Source organism: Chionomys nivalis, chromosome 6 (genome assembly GCF_950005125.1).
Source record: "Chionomys nivalis chromosome 6, mChiNiv1.1, whole genome shotgun sequence".
NCBI lineage: Eukaryota > Metazoa > Chordata > Mammalia > Rodentia > Cricetidae > Chionomys > Chionomys nivalis.
In genome coordinates this window covers 5,250,013-5,266,933 of record NC_080091.1, presented here as the reverse complement: position 1 = coordinate 5,266,933, position 16,921 = coordinate 5,250,013, and the positions used below count along the sequence as shown (strand labels likewise).

General features: G+C 52.2%; 1 protein-coding gene across 3 annotated transcripts in view; it reads right to left on the bottom strand.

Annotated features, from left to right (window-relative positions):
- Positions 1–16,108, bottom strand: part of Dot1l (DOT1 like histone lysine methyltransferase) — a 42,355-nt gene extending 26,247 nt beyond the window's left edge. Inside the window, exons 1-3 of one of the 3 annotated variants that reach the window (XM_057772432.1) lie at positions 15,712–16,108; positions 5,326–5,369; positions 2,204–2,278 (exon numbers count right to left, since the gene is read on the bottom strand). In XM_057772432.1, coding sequence (XP_057628415.1) covers positions 2,204–2,278; positions 5,326–5,369; positions 15,712–15,792 — 200 coding nt within the window. In that variant the 5' untranslated portion in view covers positions 15,793–16,108. The remainder of the gene's footprint in view (positions 1–2,203; positions 2,279–5,325; positions 5,370–15,711) is intronic. The other 2 variants (XM_057772430.1, XM_057772431.1) reach the window with 2 other exon arrangements.
- Between the last annotated feature and the right edge of the window lie 813 nt (positions 16,109–16,921).

Below are 16,921 nucleotides of genomic sequence, written 5' to 3'. Positions count from 1 at the left end.
AGAAGCACCAACATGACAGGCCAGCAAGGGGCTGCATGCTGAGACAGTCTCCAGCCACAGGACCAAGTGCAAAGGCAGTCTGGAAAGGTCTCTATCCATGTGTCAGTTCCATGGTCAGACCATGTCACTAGACGAGGAACTCAAGGAAAGTCACTATGAAGACTGGACTAGGGTTGGAGAAGCAGCTCAGTGATCAGAGCTCTCACAGAGGATGCAGGTTGTGCTCCCAGCACCCACATGGTGACTCACAACCATCTCTACCTCCAGCTCCAGGGGACATGACTCCCTCTTCTGACCCCTGTGGGCACTGCTCACACACAGGACACAGACATACAAGCAGGCAAACATTCACACTCAAAATAAAAATAAATGAAAATGGTTTTTTTTTTTCTTCTTCTTCTTCTTCTTCCTTTTTTTGGCTTCTGGATCTACAGACCAGGCTGGCCTTGAGCTCACAGAGATTCACCTGTCTCTGCTTCCCTAGTTCTGGGATTGAAGGCACGGGCCACCACACACAGCCAAATGAAATCTTTTAAAAAAGGAAACAAGCAGAGTGCCAATGTGTGGGCAGAGGAGCCCGTCAGTCTCTGAACACCACATGCAGGAATCTGTACCTTCTGAGACAGGCCTGGGGAAGGATGGCTCAATTAGGAACCGCCTCTGGGAAGACTCCTGCACACTCTGAGCACTAGGCGAGAAAATACCTAACTCCATTTTAAAGGCAGGAGTCATTATGCTTCACTTTTAAAAGTAAGTTTCTATTTACTGTGAGAGTTGAGTTGCTCTGTTTCCTGGAACCTGACCTTCCCCAACCCATGATCTTCATTTGTTTATTAGAATACCCTTACCCTCCCCACCCCGCTTAATCACATGATAACCATGGGAATTTTTTTAAAGGTCTCTTTGTATTTTCTTCTTGCCCCATTGTCTCCCTTCTATAAATCTCTGAGTGATTTTATTCCTTAAAAAGGGTCTAAGAGGTGGATTAGGGGCTGCCTTCTTTAACTTGACTTCAGAGGCAGTCGCTGGCCAGCTTTTGTGTGCACTGCAATAAAAATCAAGCTTGCTTCAAAACTGACCCAAAGTGGTCTTATTCTCACTATTGAGATTAACACAGGCAGCAGAAGCATAGTTCTGGGGACAAGGGACCACTCCATCCCTATATGCCCAGGGGTAGGGCCTCTGGGGCACTAATACACACAGGCAGCTTCCTCCCTACCGAGGCCCTAACACTCCAGCATGCTACAGTGTGAACCAGGATGGGCCAAGTCAGTGTCTTACTATCCCAGAAGAGACCCAGGTCAGCAGCAGTCACAGGACAGAAGAAGGGCTCCCAGACTGCAGGTACTACAGAAAAGTCAAAGCGCACACAACCGCAGTCCTAGCTATTTATGAGTTGAGTCTCATGAGCCCAGCAGTTTGAGGTCAGGCTAGGTGAGGTACAAAGGCCCACTCTACTATCAATGGGACTGAGGGGTCCACATGCAAGGCCCTGGTCGCATTCCTTGCAGGGCAAAAGAAAAATTCCTAGAGGTCTAGGAACTTCTAGGGTATGAACTCAAAGGCAGTGAGACGGGGACCACCCCAACTCCACAAGGACAGAGGCCCCTGCCCTGGTCACCCAGCTGTCCACCTGTCCTGATCCTACACCAGAAAGGTAGGTTTTCGTGTCCTGTGGGTCCAGAGAAGGGACCTGTGGCACAGGACAGCTAACACTCACACACCCAGATGCTAGGCCCACCCAGAAGACTGGTCCTTTCTAATAAGGAGGTCAGAGGACTTGCAGGCAGAGTCCGGAATGAAGCAGGCTCTGAGCAGGAGGTGGAGCCTGGGTTGGCCTTTCTCAAAGGAAAGTAAACCTCACACCAGGCAGCATTCCAGGGATGCCATCTCTTCTCCACCCATTCTGTCCAGGAGGAGAGGGTGTGACAGAGACTGGCCTCCCCCACACCTACTTACAGTCAGGGCTGAGAACAAATGTAAAGTAGACCCTGGCAGGACCAGGACCCGCTTGCTGCTCTAAAAGGCCCTTAGCTCCCTCACCAGCCCTGCTACTTTCCCATGCATCAATTCAAGTTTGTTCAGTGTGGAGTTCCCAGGGATGGCCCCACTCCACCAGCTAGAAGCTTCACACAGATGGTTGGCCAGGGTGTGGGCAGTCGGGAAGTAGAACCAACAGTCCACTCGCCCTCTTCCGGCTCACCTTTTGGTGTCATAGTCGATCAGGACATAGTTCTCCATGGCCAGCTTGAGATCTGGGATTTCCTCACAGACCCACCTGAAATGGAACACAGAGCTTCTGTTGGCCTAAGCCCCATTCTCCGGATTCGGGGGAGGGGACTACTGTGAAATCACACAGATTTTATGAAACCAAGGTCAAACAGTGCTGGCACTTGGAAAAGAAACAAATTCACGCCTTATAGTAAAAAGTAAACTATCAGCTAGGCCTGGTGGCACACCCAGCCATCCCAACCGTGGTGGGTAGGGCTGACACACAAAGACACCAAATTCTAGCCAGACTGATCTACACAATGGGACAAAAAAAAAAAATGGTGGGCGGGGGTTTCTGGCAAGAAGTCTTAAAGGGTGAAAGCGATTGTGCATAAGCCTGGGGGCTTACACAAGATGGAAGAAGGAACTCCACAAAGCTGTCCTCTAGCCTCATCAGGTGCTGAGGCTTGTGTACACACACAGACATTATCAACTACACACAAACACAGTAATAATAAAGACTTTGGGAGAAGGGCTAGGTCTGGAAGGAAAATAAGGGGTTTGAGCCCATTCAAGGCCACATTTCTGTTCAGGACCAGCCTGGGATACACCAGATAGTAAAATTCATTCACTGGTTTTTGAGACAGGATTTCTCTGCAGCTTTGGAGACTGTCCTGGAACTTGCTCTTTTACTTATTAATTTATTTGAACTTGGCATTTATTTATTTGTTTGTTTGTTTATTTAGGTTTTTCAGGACAGGGTTTCTCTGTGTTGTTTTGGAGCCTGTCCTGGAACTCACTCTGTAGACCAGCCTGACCTCGAACTCAAGAGATCCACCTGCCTCTGCCTTCCGAGTCCTAGAATTAAAGGCATGCATCACCACCACTCATCTAAAATTTAGTTTTTTAAATCTTTATTTTTTAAAGATTTATTTATTATGTATACAACATTCTGCCTCCATGTACGCTGACACACCAGAAGAGGGCGCCAGATCTCATTACACATGGTTGTGACCCATCATGTGGTTGCTGAGAATTGAACTCACGTCCTGTGGAAGAACAGCTAGTCCTCTTAACCACTGAGCCATCTCTCCAGCCCCCTTTAAATCATTTTTTCTTTCTTTCTTTCTTCCTTTCTTTCTTTCCTTTTTTTTTTTTTTTAGACAGGTCTCCCTACACAAGCATGACTATCCTGAAACTCACTAGAAAGATCAAGACTTTACCTCCTGAGTTCTCAGATTAAAGATCTATGTGTCATCATGCCCAGCGGTAAAATAAAATTTTTAAGAATTAAAAAGGGGCCGGGCGATGGTGGCGTACGCCTTTAATCCCAGCACTCGGGAGGCAGAGGCAAGCGGATCTCTGAGTTCGAGACCAGCCTGGTCTACAGAGCTAGTTCCAAGACAGGCTCCAAAGCCACAGAGAAACCCTGTCTCGAAAAACCAAAAAAAAAGGGAAAGGGGCTGGAGAGATGGCTCAGCGGTTTAGAACACTGCCTCCTATTCCAAAGGTCCTGAGTTCAATTCCCAGCAACCACATGGTGGCTCACAACCATGTGTAATGAGGTCTGGTGCCATCTTCTGGCCTGCAGGCATACGTGCAGACAGAACACTGTACACGTAATAAATAAATCCTAAAAAAAAAATATGTAAAAAAAAAAAAGATTTAAAAAGAGGGGTACCCTACGTTGAAAGTTGTAGAAGGCTACAATGGCAAGGAGCACCAAGAGGAAAAAGCCCCGTTCACTGTTCAGTGGCATCTTCCATGGTCCCCAGATTCTTCCTCTATTCCACCCTGAAGCACATCCGTCCCAGAGGCTGCAGTAGGATGAGGTGGGCCCAGGCCCACAGGGGTCAGAGGACCTCAGGTGCAGCCCTGGCCTTCCACCTTGACAATCTCCTGCGTGCCACCGCCTGCACACAGCTGGCTTGCCCATGAGCTCCCCGACTGCCGCTCTGCTTTTCAGCACCACGGTGGCTGGTGGCTGGCCAAGTCCAGCTGGATGACCTCCAGCAGTCAGAGCACTGTCCAGGGAACTACAGTGATACAGTCTGCTGATGCACTGGACCTGTCTGCTGGCTGCAGGAAGAAAAAGTGCTGGGGTGGCCCCTGAGAGGGTACGCATCTAGGTCTCCCAGTCTCCCACCTTCTCTGACCTGCTGAGGTGGAGGAGACAGGAAAACACCTGCCCAGAGGCCCACCCCCAATCCCAGATTGTCTTGTCTCTGGGCCTACCCCATCCTTCTCCAGGTTCTGTTCCACCTGCAGCTCCCACCTCAACCCACAAAAATGTCTCAGCTTTCACTACCAGACTTTCAAATGTTTTAAAATTATTATTAGTGCATGGGGGTGGGGTTGTGTGTGTGCACTAGTGGGTGCACAAGACAGGGCAGCATGTGTGCCACAGAACACCCACATCTGTGGGACTCAGAGGACGTCCACAGATGGTCCTCTCCTTCCATCTCCACAAGGGGTCCCAGGGATGACACTCAGGTCCCCAGGCTAGCAACCTAAGTGCTGTACTCACTGACAACTTACCGGCCTCTTCACAATGTTATCTCCAGGTCTGAGCTCGCAATGGGCATCTAACCTGTACAGGGTCTCAGTTTTGTGGGTGTACTGGGCTTTTCTCACACTAGTCTATGCCCACTATTTTGGGAGCTTTAGAGGGCAGAAGCTCCTAAAGAAAGACACCAGAACCAATCCAACAGGCAGCCACCCTGGCATTGTGTCTCTGCAGGTATCAGGACGGAGCCCCACCCACCCACCCACTCAGCAACATCAGACCTTAGTGGGCCTCACAAACTCCTATCTTTCTACAATTCCCCCAAAGGTAGGGACTAATGAAGGAGACAGGAGAGCACAGAGACACTTCCCCTGCGCCATCTCACAGGAGGCTGCAGGCAGAGGCTGAACATGAGACCTGACTCATCCCTGCCATGGCAGGGGAACAAACAACTGAGGTTTTCTCTGATAAGCACAGTGTGGCAAAGACTGGGGCAGGCTGCCCTGCAACTTGATGCCCTACACTACTAGCCACTTGAGTGAGGACAGCCTCAGGAAGCAGGTCGCTTGGCACCCATCCCTCCCCCCCTTACCCCATGCAGCACTCACCGGATAGTCTCAATAATCTCATGAGCAGCATCGTGGTGCTTGTCCTGAAAAAGAAAAGGCTGCAGAGTGGGCTCCAGGCAACCACACAGCGACACCCCACTCTTGTTCTGCGGGGCACAGCCACAGCACCTGGACCCCACACATTCCCCAGAGCTGGAGCCTGACTCAGAGCATTCTCTCTCTGCAAACCCGATAGGCGTCGGCAAGTCCTACAAAGTCCCATTGGGCCAGTGTCCCCATTGACAGAATGGGAAGCAGACATCACAACCACTGCATCATTGTGCTATGCCTGAAATCAAGCCTGGCCCCAGCAAGACCACTCAAGGCCAGATCTCAATTTGTCCCCATTAGATAAAGCCCAAGGATGATGCCAATGACACTCAAAGACACAGAGGGAAGAACGGCAAAAGGAAACAGGAGAAACAATGCTACCTCCCACCCACCTCGGCTGGCCCGTGGCCCCCATGAGCTTTCCACACACCCCTTACTCACTGCACACTAGCCTAAGACCTTTGCTAGCCCCAGCTCCATCATGGAAGTGAGCTGCGGGATGATGAAGGCCACAGGTAACGGCACCTCGAGAGAACGGATACCCAAACACACGAACACCATGTCTAGGTTCCCTCCCAGCTCTGCCAAAGGCCTGGTCATCGCCCCCTGCCACAGAGGAGCTATAGACTTCCAGTGCACCCTGTCCAGTACCAGTCATAGGTCACAAGTGACAAAGAACATTTAACATAGGCCCTGAGTGCCCCCACAACCCTAAGTCTCTGGACAGTCTCCCACTGTGGTTGTGTGGAGGTGACCCCACTTAGACAGGGCATTTGTGGGGGAGAATATTAAGTATGGAAGTATACCCTAAAGGGCTCAGGGAAGTTTCTGAAACTTCCATGATCCACAAGCACTGTGAGAGAGACTGAAGCAGACAGTTGGCCAAGTCTTGCAGGGAACCCCAGAAATCTCTATGCTGGGGTACTCTTTCCAGTGCTGGGCTGTCTCTGAGTCACCTACATACACTCAGTAAATAACCCTAGTGAACTCACGAGTCACCAAAGCTTCACTCTGTGGGATCAGTTATGTGATCTGTGGTTGATGCCCTGTCTGGGGTGAGGTGACAACTGCCTACGCCTCCCTGGAGAAGCCGCACAACTAGGGCAGATTGTTACCCAAGTGCCTCACCTCTACACTGTGTAACAAGTGTGTGTGTGTTCGTATGCTACTTCTGCCATAACACCCAGGCTCCCTCTCTCTGTCTTGTCCACCCAGACACGCCTGAGCACCTGGGCCACAAAACAGCAAGTATCCACCGTTGTGGTGCTGAGCACCGCTGGAGAGATAGGTTTACATCATGCTACACCATACCAAGCCACTTTCCGGGTACTCAGTTGTTCATCTCAGGCAGTTCTGAGCACATCACCACCCACCACAAGCTTAGGCTCATAAAGGTCTTAGTATTGGGAGAGGGGGGCTTAAGAGGCAGTTCAGGGGCTAGAGCAATGCTAATCTGGTAGACGACCCAGGTTCAATTCCCAGAACGCACATGATGGCTCAGTCTGTAACTCCAGTTCCAGTGGGTATGATGCCCTCCTCTGGTCTTCACAGATACTACATGTACACAGTGCACAGACACATGCAGGCAACACAACTATACACATAAAATTTAAAATAAAAAAATGAAAGGAAAAAGAAATGTCTGGTAGCAAGGTTACAAAACAAAGCCTGATCTCATGGCACACCCTGTCCCCCTAGCACTCTGAATGGTGCAGGCAGGTGGACTGGGAATTCAAGGTCTCCTGAGATGCATGGAGCCCAAGGCTGGCCTGGAATAAGAAAGACTATGGAAAGGAGAGGATGGGGGCAGGCTGGGCATGGTGACTAGGGCTAACCTAGGTAGATCTCTGTGATTTTGAGACTAGCCCAGCAGTTACTCAAAGAAACTCTGTTTTCAAACAACAACAAAAACAAACTAAAAAAAATTTTTTTTTAAAAAAAAAAAAAAAGGAAGAATGGAGAGGGGAAGGGAGGAATCCACTCGGCTAGGGCGACACACTGCTGGTCTTCCTTTTATGGCCCTCAACAGAGGTCTGGAGGGATGCGCCTCAGCAGCAGATGCTCACCTGCCATGCATAAGGCCCTAGGTTTCAGCCAACACAGGAATACTAGTGCAGGCCTGTGTACTCAGGAGGCTCAGGCAGGAAGCTAGGGATTCTGCAGCCAGCCTGACCACCCACAGCCTTGCTCACACTCTGCAAGTTTCCAACACTATGCTCCAACCCAGCCCTTGGTTTTGTGAGTCTCAAGGTTCTCCTGCCTCCACCTCCAAAGTGCTGGCACCAAGTGTTGGGATTACCTTGCAGGGTTTTTGTTTCATTTGGTCTTTTGAGACAGGGTTTCTCTGTGTAGCCCTAGCTGTCCTGGAACTCACTCTGTAGCCCAGACTAGCCTCAAACTCACAGAGATCTGCCTGCCTCTGCTTCCCAAGTGCTGGGATTTAAGGAGTGCACCACCAGCCCTTGTAGGGTTCTTGACGTTTCCCAAGTATTGAGGACCAAGCACTATTGTTTGTTGGGGCCTACCATGTCCACAGACAATCCTGAGCTGTGCAAACTAAGAGGCAGAATAGATTCTGTTCAGCTACACCCTGGCCATTCACTGGTCTCTAGGAAAGGATAGGCATGCAACCACCTGGGAAGGGAGTAGTACTCTGGGCACAGTCCCAAAAGCCTGGGTTTCTGAGAGGTGCTGATCTCTTTATACTACAGCGACAGCCCCTACCAGTCATCCTCCACTGGTTACCACATCTAACACAACATCAGGAATTCACTGCTGGCTGGCCAACCCATTTTTATCTTTTTCTCTCTCCCAGGGCTAGGGATGGAGCCCTGAGTCTTTTTTTTTTTTTTTTTTTTTTTTGGTTTTTTCGAGACAGGGTTTCTCTGTGGTTTTGGAGCCTGTCCTGGAACTAGCTCTTGTAGACCAGGCTGGTCTCGAACTCACAGAGATCCGCCTGCTTCTGCCTCCCAAGTGCTGGGATTAAAGGCGTGCGCCACCACCGCCCGGCTGGAGCCCTGAGTCTTGTGAACACTAGAAAGGTCACCTACTGGGCAATTTCAGTCCTTTTTGGATTTGTAAGCAGGATCATCCATGTAGACAAGACTAGCCTGAAATGCCTAATCCTGCCCTGGCCTCCTGAGTGCTGCTGAAGTCACGGACATGTGCCAACCACACTCTTCTCACCAACACCACAATAGTCCGATTCTTCCACAAGACATCCAAGTGAAGCTGGACATGGTGGCACATGCCTTTAATCCCAGAATTTGGGAGGCAGAGGCAGGCCTATAGTTCAAGCCCAGCCTAGTCAACATTGTGAGTTCCAGGACACCTAGGCCACACAGAGAAAGAAACCCTGTCTCTGGGGGAAGGTGAGAATGAACCACTCTTATGTGGCTCCCCAAATAACATCACAGCATGAGTTATACAGCAAGCTGTCAGAGGCTGTTCCAAACCTCCTTCTGGACTTGCTCCCCCCAGTGACTATCAGCTGCTCAGACGAAAGGCAAAATGACCAACAGAGTCAGACAGAGCACAGCCTGCACAAGGGCAAGAGGGGCAGGAGCGTCACACAGGGCTGTGTTCGAGGATCAGCACAGGAGTCAGTGAACATCCCATCCCAGCCTGAGGGAGACAGAACATGACCAGAGGGAAGCCCAACAGGCAAACCAGAAGCATGCATCCTTCAGAGAAGCCTGAAGAGTGACCTCAGACATTAGCAAACATGGTCCCACATGAAGGGGGACTAAGGATCCTGGTTCCAGATGGGCAGCTCAGTCAGATGTGCAACACCAAACGTCCTTGGTGTCCCACATGGTCCTAAGCACTGTGCCTCACAGGAGGAAGGAGACCATTAGGAAAGACATACACAGGCTGTCTGGTGGGCTGCCCCAAGAATCGCACCACATTCCAGACACACATACATAGAAAGAAGGGAGTTCAGTACATAATTTATCTGCTCTGCTAGCTTTGGAGTGGGAGTCCCACAATGCTATCCAGGCTGGCCTCCAACTCATGGGCTCAACAATCTTCCTGCCCCACCCTCCCAAGCAGCTGGAACCAGATATACCCAGCCTGGAGAACATTTTTTTAAGACTTGACCCTGAAACTCTAAAGTCCACAAAGGGACACATTCACAGCACACACAGAAACACTCAGCTTCCTACTGCCTGCCTTCCTGAAGGCAGGAGAGATGGGGATTCATAGGTCCACAGGAGGACAAGTGTCCTTGCTCAACTACAAGGACAGAGATGAGGCCACAGAAAGTCTGTCCATCTGTGCCAGCTGCCAGCCCTGCAGGCAGAAGGGCTTCTGCTGAACAGTTCATGCCAAGCTGGTCTCTCAAGGGGGAGTGGCACCACCTATCCAGGCCTATCAAGTGACATAGGTGAGTCACTTGCTAAGAGTGACTCACCTGCATGCTCACCACCAGGACACCTTCTTGCTGCAGGCCACTCCTCCCTCAGGGTGTGAGGGAAAGGATAGGGGCTCAGTTACCCTTGTTTTTAGGAGAGTTGAGACAAGTACTGAGGGAAAGGCAAGCAGCCCTGCCCAGACAACAGCGAGATGGGCACCTTGCACCCCCCGGCAGCTGCAAGTACCTGGCACAGGAAAACTGTAGAGAGGCCAAGAACCCAAAGCACTTGCTCTGCAGTCAGAAAGGACAGTAAGAAGTTAGGCACCCTGAAAGCACCTGTAGCCCTGATGGGGTGTGGAGACTGGGTACTTGAATTTGCTAACTTCCAGCCTAGCTGAGAAGGCTCAATCATCATGTCTAGCAAAAGGCCCAGTCTCAAAGGAAGATGGTGACAGAGGACACATGGCAACCTCTTCTAGCCTCTACACTCCACAGTGCACACCTGTGCACAGTGAATTTAAAACTACCTGGTGCATATAAATGCCCTATCAACCCTGGTGCCACACCAGTTCTTAGCCTGTCACTCCATCCTAGGATGAAGTTAAAATAAGTCCTTACCTTAGACCTGGAACCTCCCCAAACTCAAACACTGCAAGCCAGCACAACACACACACACACACGCACGCACGCACAATAAGGTCACAGTGTGGAGCTTACAAAAGGAGACATCAGAACAGATAATTCTGAGACAGAAAGTATATTCATATATTCTCATGTGCTGGAACAGATGATGACTCACGGGGGTGATGGACTGTTCTAGAACGAGGCAGTTGTAATATCTGCCTGACCCGTGAATAATCTGCAGATCTTGACCAGATCATGAACTGTACGAGGTGCGAATCAGGTCTTAACAGAACTGTTTGGGGTACTGAGAAGAAACCCAGGGCCTCCCAAAGGCAGGGCAGGTGCTTACTGAGTTCAGAGGGTATAACACTCTCTAGTGTGCACAGGTTGGACTCCATCCCCAACATGACATAAACCAGGCAGGTGTCTGGAAGACAGAGTCAGGAGTCCATAGACACAGAGAGGGGGGTTGGGGAAGAGATGGAGAGGAGAAGAAAAGAGATTGCATGAAGCTCCTCCCTCCCCCAGTAGCTCTGCCCTGTCTATGGGATGCCCACTCTACCAGCAGAGGAGTCTGTGCAGGACCTCAGAGGCTATCCCGTGTCTTCTCACACTTCAGCCTCAGAGGAGTTGGTGTCCACACAGCCCAGACCCCTGTGTTTGTCTAAATCAAGCTAGCAACAAGGTGGGCATCTGTACTGCACAGGGCCAGACCATGTTCAGGAATCAACGAACCTGGCTTGCATTCTGGGGACCCTGGAAAAAGATGACAGGACTGCCCCAGCAAACAGAGATATGGGGCAGCTGATCTGTGCCCCCGAACTTCAGGCAACAGTGTGTGGTCTTTCTGTACACCACTGACACCCTGAACCGAATTCTGCAGGGGCCAGTGTCAGAGCCTCCCCTCTTCCAGTTGTGGCAACCACAAATGTCCCTAGACATCACCAAGTGTCAGTTCAGGGTAGGACCTCCTTGAGAACAGCTGGGTAGTCTGCCCAAGAGTCATATATCCCACAGGAGGTGTTCCTCACTAACCTAAGGATTTCACTTTGTAAGAGTGAGGACACAAGAACATTCCTGGGTGCATGAACCTATAATTACCCCAAATAAAACATCTAACTTGAAGCCAGCATGACATCTCATGGCCATATTCGCAGCACTTAGGAGAATGAGACAGAACTGCTCAGAGTTTGAAGCCAGCCTCGGCTACTCGGTAAGTACCAAACTGCCCTGAATACAGAATCAGACCACCTCAGAAAAGAAACAAAAAGGTCTAACTTGAAAAAGGGCAGTGCTTCCACAGACAGGGAAGCCCAGCTGGGGATTCCCCAGCAGCTCCCAGTCTCTTCATGAACAGAGTAAGTGGCCTAAGGTTGGATTTGAAAGGCAAGCGCAAAGTCAGTGTTTCACAGGGAAGCCCACCTTCCCTTCTGGAGTAGGTCAGCCCACATAGGCAGGCTAAAGGTCAACCTGCCTCCTGCCCACATGAGCAGGGATTAGCCAGGACACTCACCCGCGGAGCTCAGCAGCAGAAACTGCTTTCTGAATCATAGTAGGGCTGGCTCACTCTACTCACAGCACAACTCACCCAGCCACCCACAGGACTCCCAAGCTCATCAGAAGGGACACGCCACTACACAAGGCCTACTGAGTCACCAACAAGGAAGGCCACCCTGGCCCTCCCTCTCAAGTTTGTCACCTAAGCTGTCTGCCAAGCAAACGACTAAAAATGGCATCTGCATTCTTTCTGACGAAAGGGTTATTCCATGAGGACCCAGGGCCCTAAACTGCTAGAAGGATAATGGCCCCTCCCACCCGTCAGTTCTCCAAACCTGGTCCCCAAACTGGGTATCTCTGAGTGTGGACAGCATGGCTGCTGTCCTCTAAGAAGCCACTGGCACCTGCCCAGGGACACGCCTTACTCAGTGTGGGGCTGTCACACTCCGTCCTAATCCGCCTGTGAAGGTCCAGAGCCTGCAATGATGAATGTCTTTTTGCCTTCTGTGCATGTCCCCAGGGACACCAAAGGTAGCCTGTAGGTGCTTTTACAAAGGATTATGAAGCCAGACCTGGGGGCACACACCTGGCCTTCTGCACTCTTGAGGGAAGGCAGGAGGGTGAGTCAGGGCATGGTGAGACCCTCCCCCATCTCAAAACACAACAGACTGTGGAGGACTGCAAGCGGGCATGCAATGTGACCTGAACTCCCACCTCAGCGGCAGGATTGCCTTCACGGTCCCTTCTCTCAATGCCTTGGAAACAGGATCACCGGGCAACAGATTTTCTGTTTGCTTGTTTACTGGGGGATCTGACACACATAGGGCAGGCTTCCCTGGAACTATGTAGCCAAAGCTGGTCTTGAATGCCCGATCCTCCTACCTCTACTTCCTGGGTGCTGGAATGGCAGATTTGACACTGTGTGGAGTATGCCAGGCACTGGCAATGGCTTCCTGAGAAGCAGAACTCTCCATGAGAGCACAGGGGTAGAAGAGGACACTGTGGAGTGGCTGTCTCCACTGAGGCTGTGTGGAAGCCAATGCCACCCCCCACCTGCTGGCCCTTGGACAACAATGTGAGTCACAGCTGGAATGGACCTGCCAGATGTCTGGGCCAGCATACTCAACCCTGGCAAGTGAGGTGCAGGCCAGCAAGGGAAAGGCACTGGCCAGCCGTTCCCACCAAGCTCGACTGAAGGCCTGATTCACACAGAGTGGGAAGTGAGCCAGTGTCACTGGGTGAACATTCATCTTCATCCCAAGGGAACAAGGTAGAGGCAAACTGGCAGCACCACTCTATTGGGGCACCAATAGGGTTGTGACACATTTTTTTTAGCCCTTCATACTCATATGACAACTTTAGGAATTCAGGTTGATGACTGTCCACTCAGTACGGGCCTAGCAACTCAGCTCTTGGTACTCCCAGGGATTACTTCAGCTTGGACGAGCCCACATGCAGGTGCCTAGAACTCACTGCCTCTAATCTCACACACACACACACGCTGGGGTGGCAAGTCCATCACCCCAGCACTAGAGGCAGAAGCAGGATATCACTGAAAGTCCAAGGCCAGCCTGAGCTACAGAGTGAGTTCCAGGCCAGCCACAACTGCATAACAAGACCAAAGAAATAATAGAAAAAGAAACATTGGACCAGCCCAGGCATCCTGTGACTAACAGAATGATCACCAACTGGCTCACTGTCCAAAAGATGTTACCGAGCTAAGAAGAAAAACCAGGGGCAACCCCAAGCCCTCAGACAGTGTGGGTGGGCGAGACTCAGACACATTCTCCCCGGTGACTCTTCAGAATCACAGGCTACATGTTGTTGATTGTTCACTGGACTTTCTGGGAAATACTGCCAACAGAAGACACAGAGTGACAACCAAGAAAGTGAGAGGCAGGGAGCAGAGGGAGTGGCTCAAGTGTGCTGCACCTCAACTGTGACAGTGACCAAAATTCACAGAACTGTAGCCTGGGAAAACTGAATGGTGACCCTTGAAGATGAAAAGAAGAGATGAGACTTAAATCAGAACGTTTATGTCCAAAGAGGAAAAGCCCTGAGAAGTCCGACTACCTTCCTTTTTTCCAGACAGTCTCACCACACAACCCTCCAGATTTCCCGAGACCCCTTCAGGTGCCACCAACATTGGGGACAACTTTTTTCAGTTTCCCACAGTTCTTCTAGTCACAGCAACAAGAGGGAAGAACCTCTCCAATTTCTCAGACCCCTTCTAGACAGGCCACCAATCTGGAATTCTGAGATCCTCCTGCCTCTGTCCCTGCCCAATGTATGCCACCCTGCATACAGGCAGGCATTTTTTTTTTTTTTTTTTTGGTTTTGTTTTTCGAGACAGGGTTTCTCTGTGGTTTTGGAGCCTGTCCTGGAACTGGCTCTTGTAGACCAGGCTGGTCTCGAACTCGCAGAGATCCACCTGTCTCTGCCTCCCGAGTGCTGGGATTAAAGGCGTGCGCCACCACCGTGCAGCCAGGCAGGCATTTTTAAATGCCTGTTACACGTGCCTTCAGCTGTGCACGTGAGGAGGCTGGAGAACTTGGGGGAGATGGCGCTCTCCTTCCACCATGTAATAGGGATTGAACTCAGGTTTGGCAGCAAGAATCTAGGCTGAGCCATCCAGCTGACCCCAGCGAAGTTGACAGTAAACACCTGTAGGAAATTTTTTTTTCTTTTTTTGAAGACTGGGTTTCTCTGTGTAACAGCCTTGGCCATCCTGAAGCTCACAGAGATCTGCCTGCCTCTGCCTCCTGAATGACGGGATTGAAGGGTGTGCAACCACACCCAGCAGATGCAGAAAATCTCAAGGACACACACCACACAGGAACACGTGCACAGACACACACAGCTGCCCAAAGGGAAGGCGTGGAGGCCCAGCTGCAAGGGCATCCCAGGGCACAGATGTATTCCATGAGGTCCCAGTGAGGCGAAGAAATTGACTCAACAGCACCCATACACCATGCTTCAAAACACATACAGGATCGCCGGCGACCAGGACGCTGAGGTCCCCAGGCCCTCCTGGATTTCAGAACCCAGAATCCTCTGGCACTTCCACTTTGCTTATCAGTTTTCCAAGGCTCCTTAGGATTAGAGGATGACACCCCCAATTTCCCAGGGCCTCACCAGCCCTATCCACCAACAAAAGGGGACAACCTCCCAGACTTCCCAAGCCCCTCCAGCCACCACATCAAGAGGAGGAGACAAGCTCTCCGACCGTGCAAAGCCTCTACGGACACTCTGCCAACGGGAGGCAACGGCCGGCTCCTCACGGTCTCACCAGCCCAGTCCCCCAACGTGAGATGACACGCGAGGGACAAACTGAGGTGACAACCTCTCCAACATCACAGGGCCTTCCAGCCTGGCCCACTGACATGAAAGGACAACTTTTCATAACCCTCCCGCCGTGCCACCAACATGGGGGACAACCCGATGACGTGAACGGCCACCCTCCCCAACTTCCTAAGGTCCCCTTAGCCCCTGCCCACCAACGCCAAAGGTGACAACCTAAGAGGACATGAGGGGACAACACGAAAAGACAGCAGGATGAGACACAGACGGCAGCGTGCGGGGACATGAGGGGACGACACGAGAGAAGGTCACGAAGGACCGAAACAGAGACTAGACGCCCCCGACCTCCCAGTCCCCGTGGCCCTGCCCACAGCGTTGCCCCGGACTCAGGCCCACAACGCCCGGAGACGCGGGGCGCCAGGCCGGCGGCCGCGACAGGCCGCGTCGGGGCAACGGCAGCCGCGGGCGCGGGCCAGGAACGGCCGAGGACCCGCCGCCGGCCCGGAGCCCCGGAGCCCCGCGACCCCCACCCCCGGCCTCCCCGCCAGCACACTCACGTAGACCGGCAGCGGCCACGGGTAGACAGCGGGCTCGGCGCCCACTGGCGACTTGAGCCTCAGCTCCAGCTTTTCGCCCATGTCGGCGCGCGCGGCCGCCGCACCATGCTAGGCGGACGGTTGGGGGAGGGGCGGGGCCGCCGGCGGGAAGCCGGGCGGCGGGGGCGGGCGGACGCGGGGCGGACGGCAGAGGACAGACGGCCCGGCCTGCGCCTCGGCCGCCGCTCCCGTGCGGCCCCCGGCTCCCCTCTTTGTAGGAGTCACAGACCCGGGACGCCCAGCGCCGCCGCCATCTTGGGCCGGCGTGAGGAGAAGGCACAATGAGCCGGGGGGTCGGGTCGAACCACTCGGCGCGCGCGCGCGGGGGAGGCCGGGAGCCAATAGGCGGTGCGCGCCAAGAGCCTCCGCCCGCCGCGCCGCGCGCACCACCCCTCGCATGCCACGCCCCCTTGGACTCGCCCGCCTCCGAGCGACGCACGCACGTACGCACGCAAGGGGGCACGCACGTCCTCGGTTGCCCTCGGACGCCCCCGCCAGCCGGAAGCGGGGACCCCGGGAAACCCTGCGGAGGGACTGGAGGGGAGGGGAGAGGAGAGGGGAGGGGAGGGGAGGGGAGGGGAGGGGGGGGAGGAAGACGGGCAGTTCAAATCCCAATTTCGCAGGCTTGCTTTTTATCTTTTTCTTGTTTTCCTTCCGTTTTTCCTTTTTTTTTTTCTTTTTATGGATTTTTCAAGACAGGGTCTCTCTGTAGCCCTGTCTGTCCTGGAACTCACTCTGTAGACCTGGCTACCCTCGAACTCACAGAGATCTCTGCCTCCCGAGTTCTGGGATTAAAGTATGCGTCACCATGACTGATTTCTTGTTATTTCTTCTTTAAAAAATTTTTCTTGCTTTTAATACAGTCTCACACTAACAAAACCTACTGAAGAGCCCAGGAATGTGGAAAGTTGTATGCCTAGAGGCTAGGAAAATTGGAGCTGTCTGCTGCTGTGGAGGAAGCGGAAACCTTTAAGAGCAGCTTCTCCGTGACCCTCTGGCCTACATTCCTTTCAGTGACAGGAGCAAGCAGCTGCGTAATGTAGCCAGCTGCTTTACGAACATCTTGAACTAAAACCCTGTAATCAAAAGTTGTGAATCTAAAGAATGTACCGTGACTCAACCCCTCTGACTCACCACCTGGCGTATGGTTCCTGCTGTGGCCTCTTAGTGT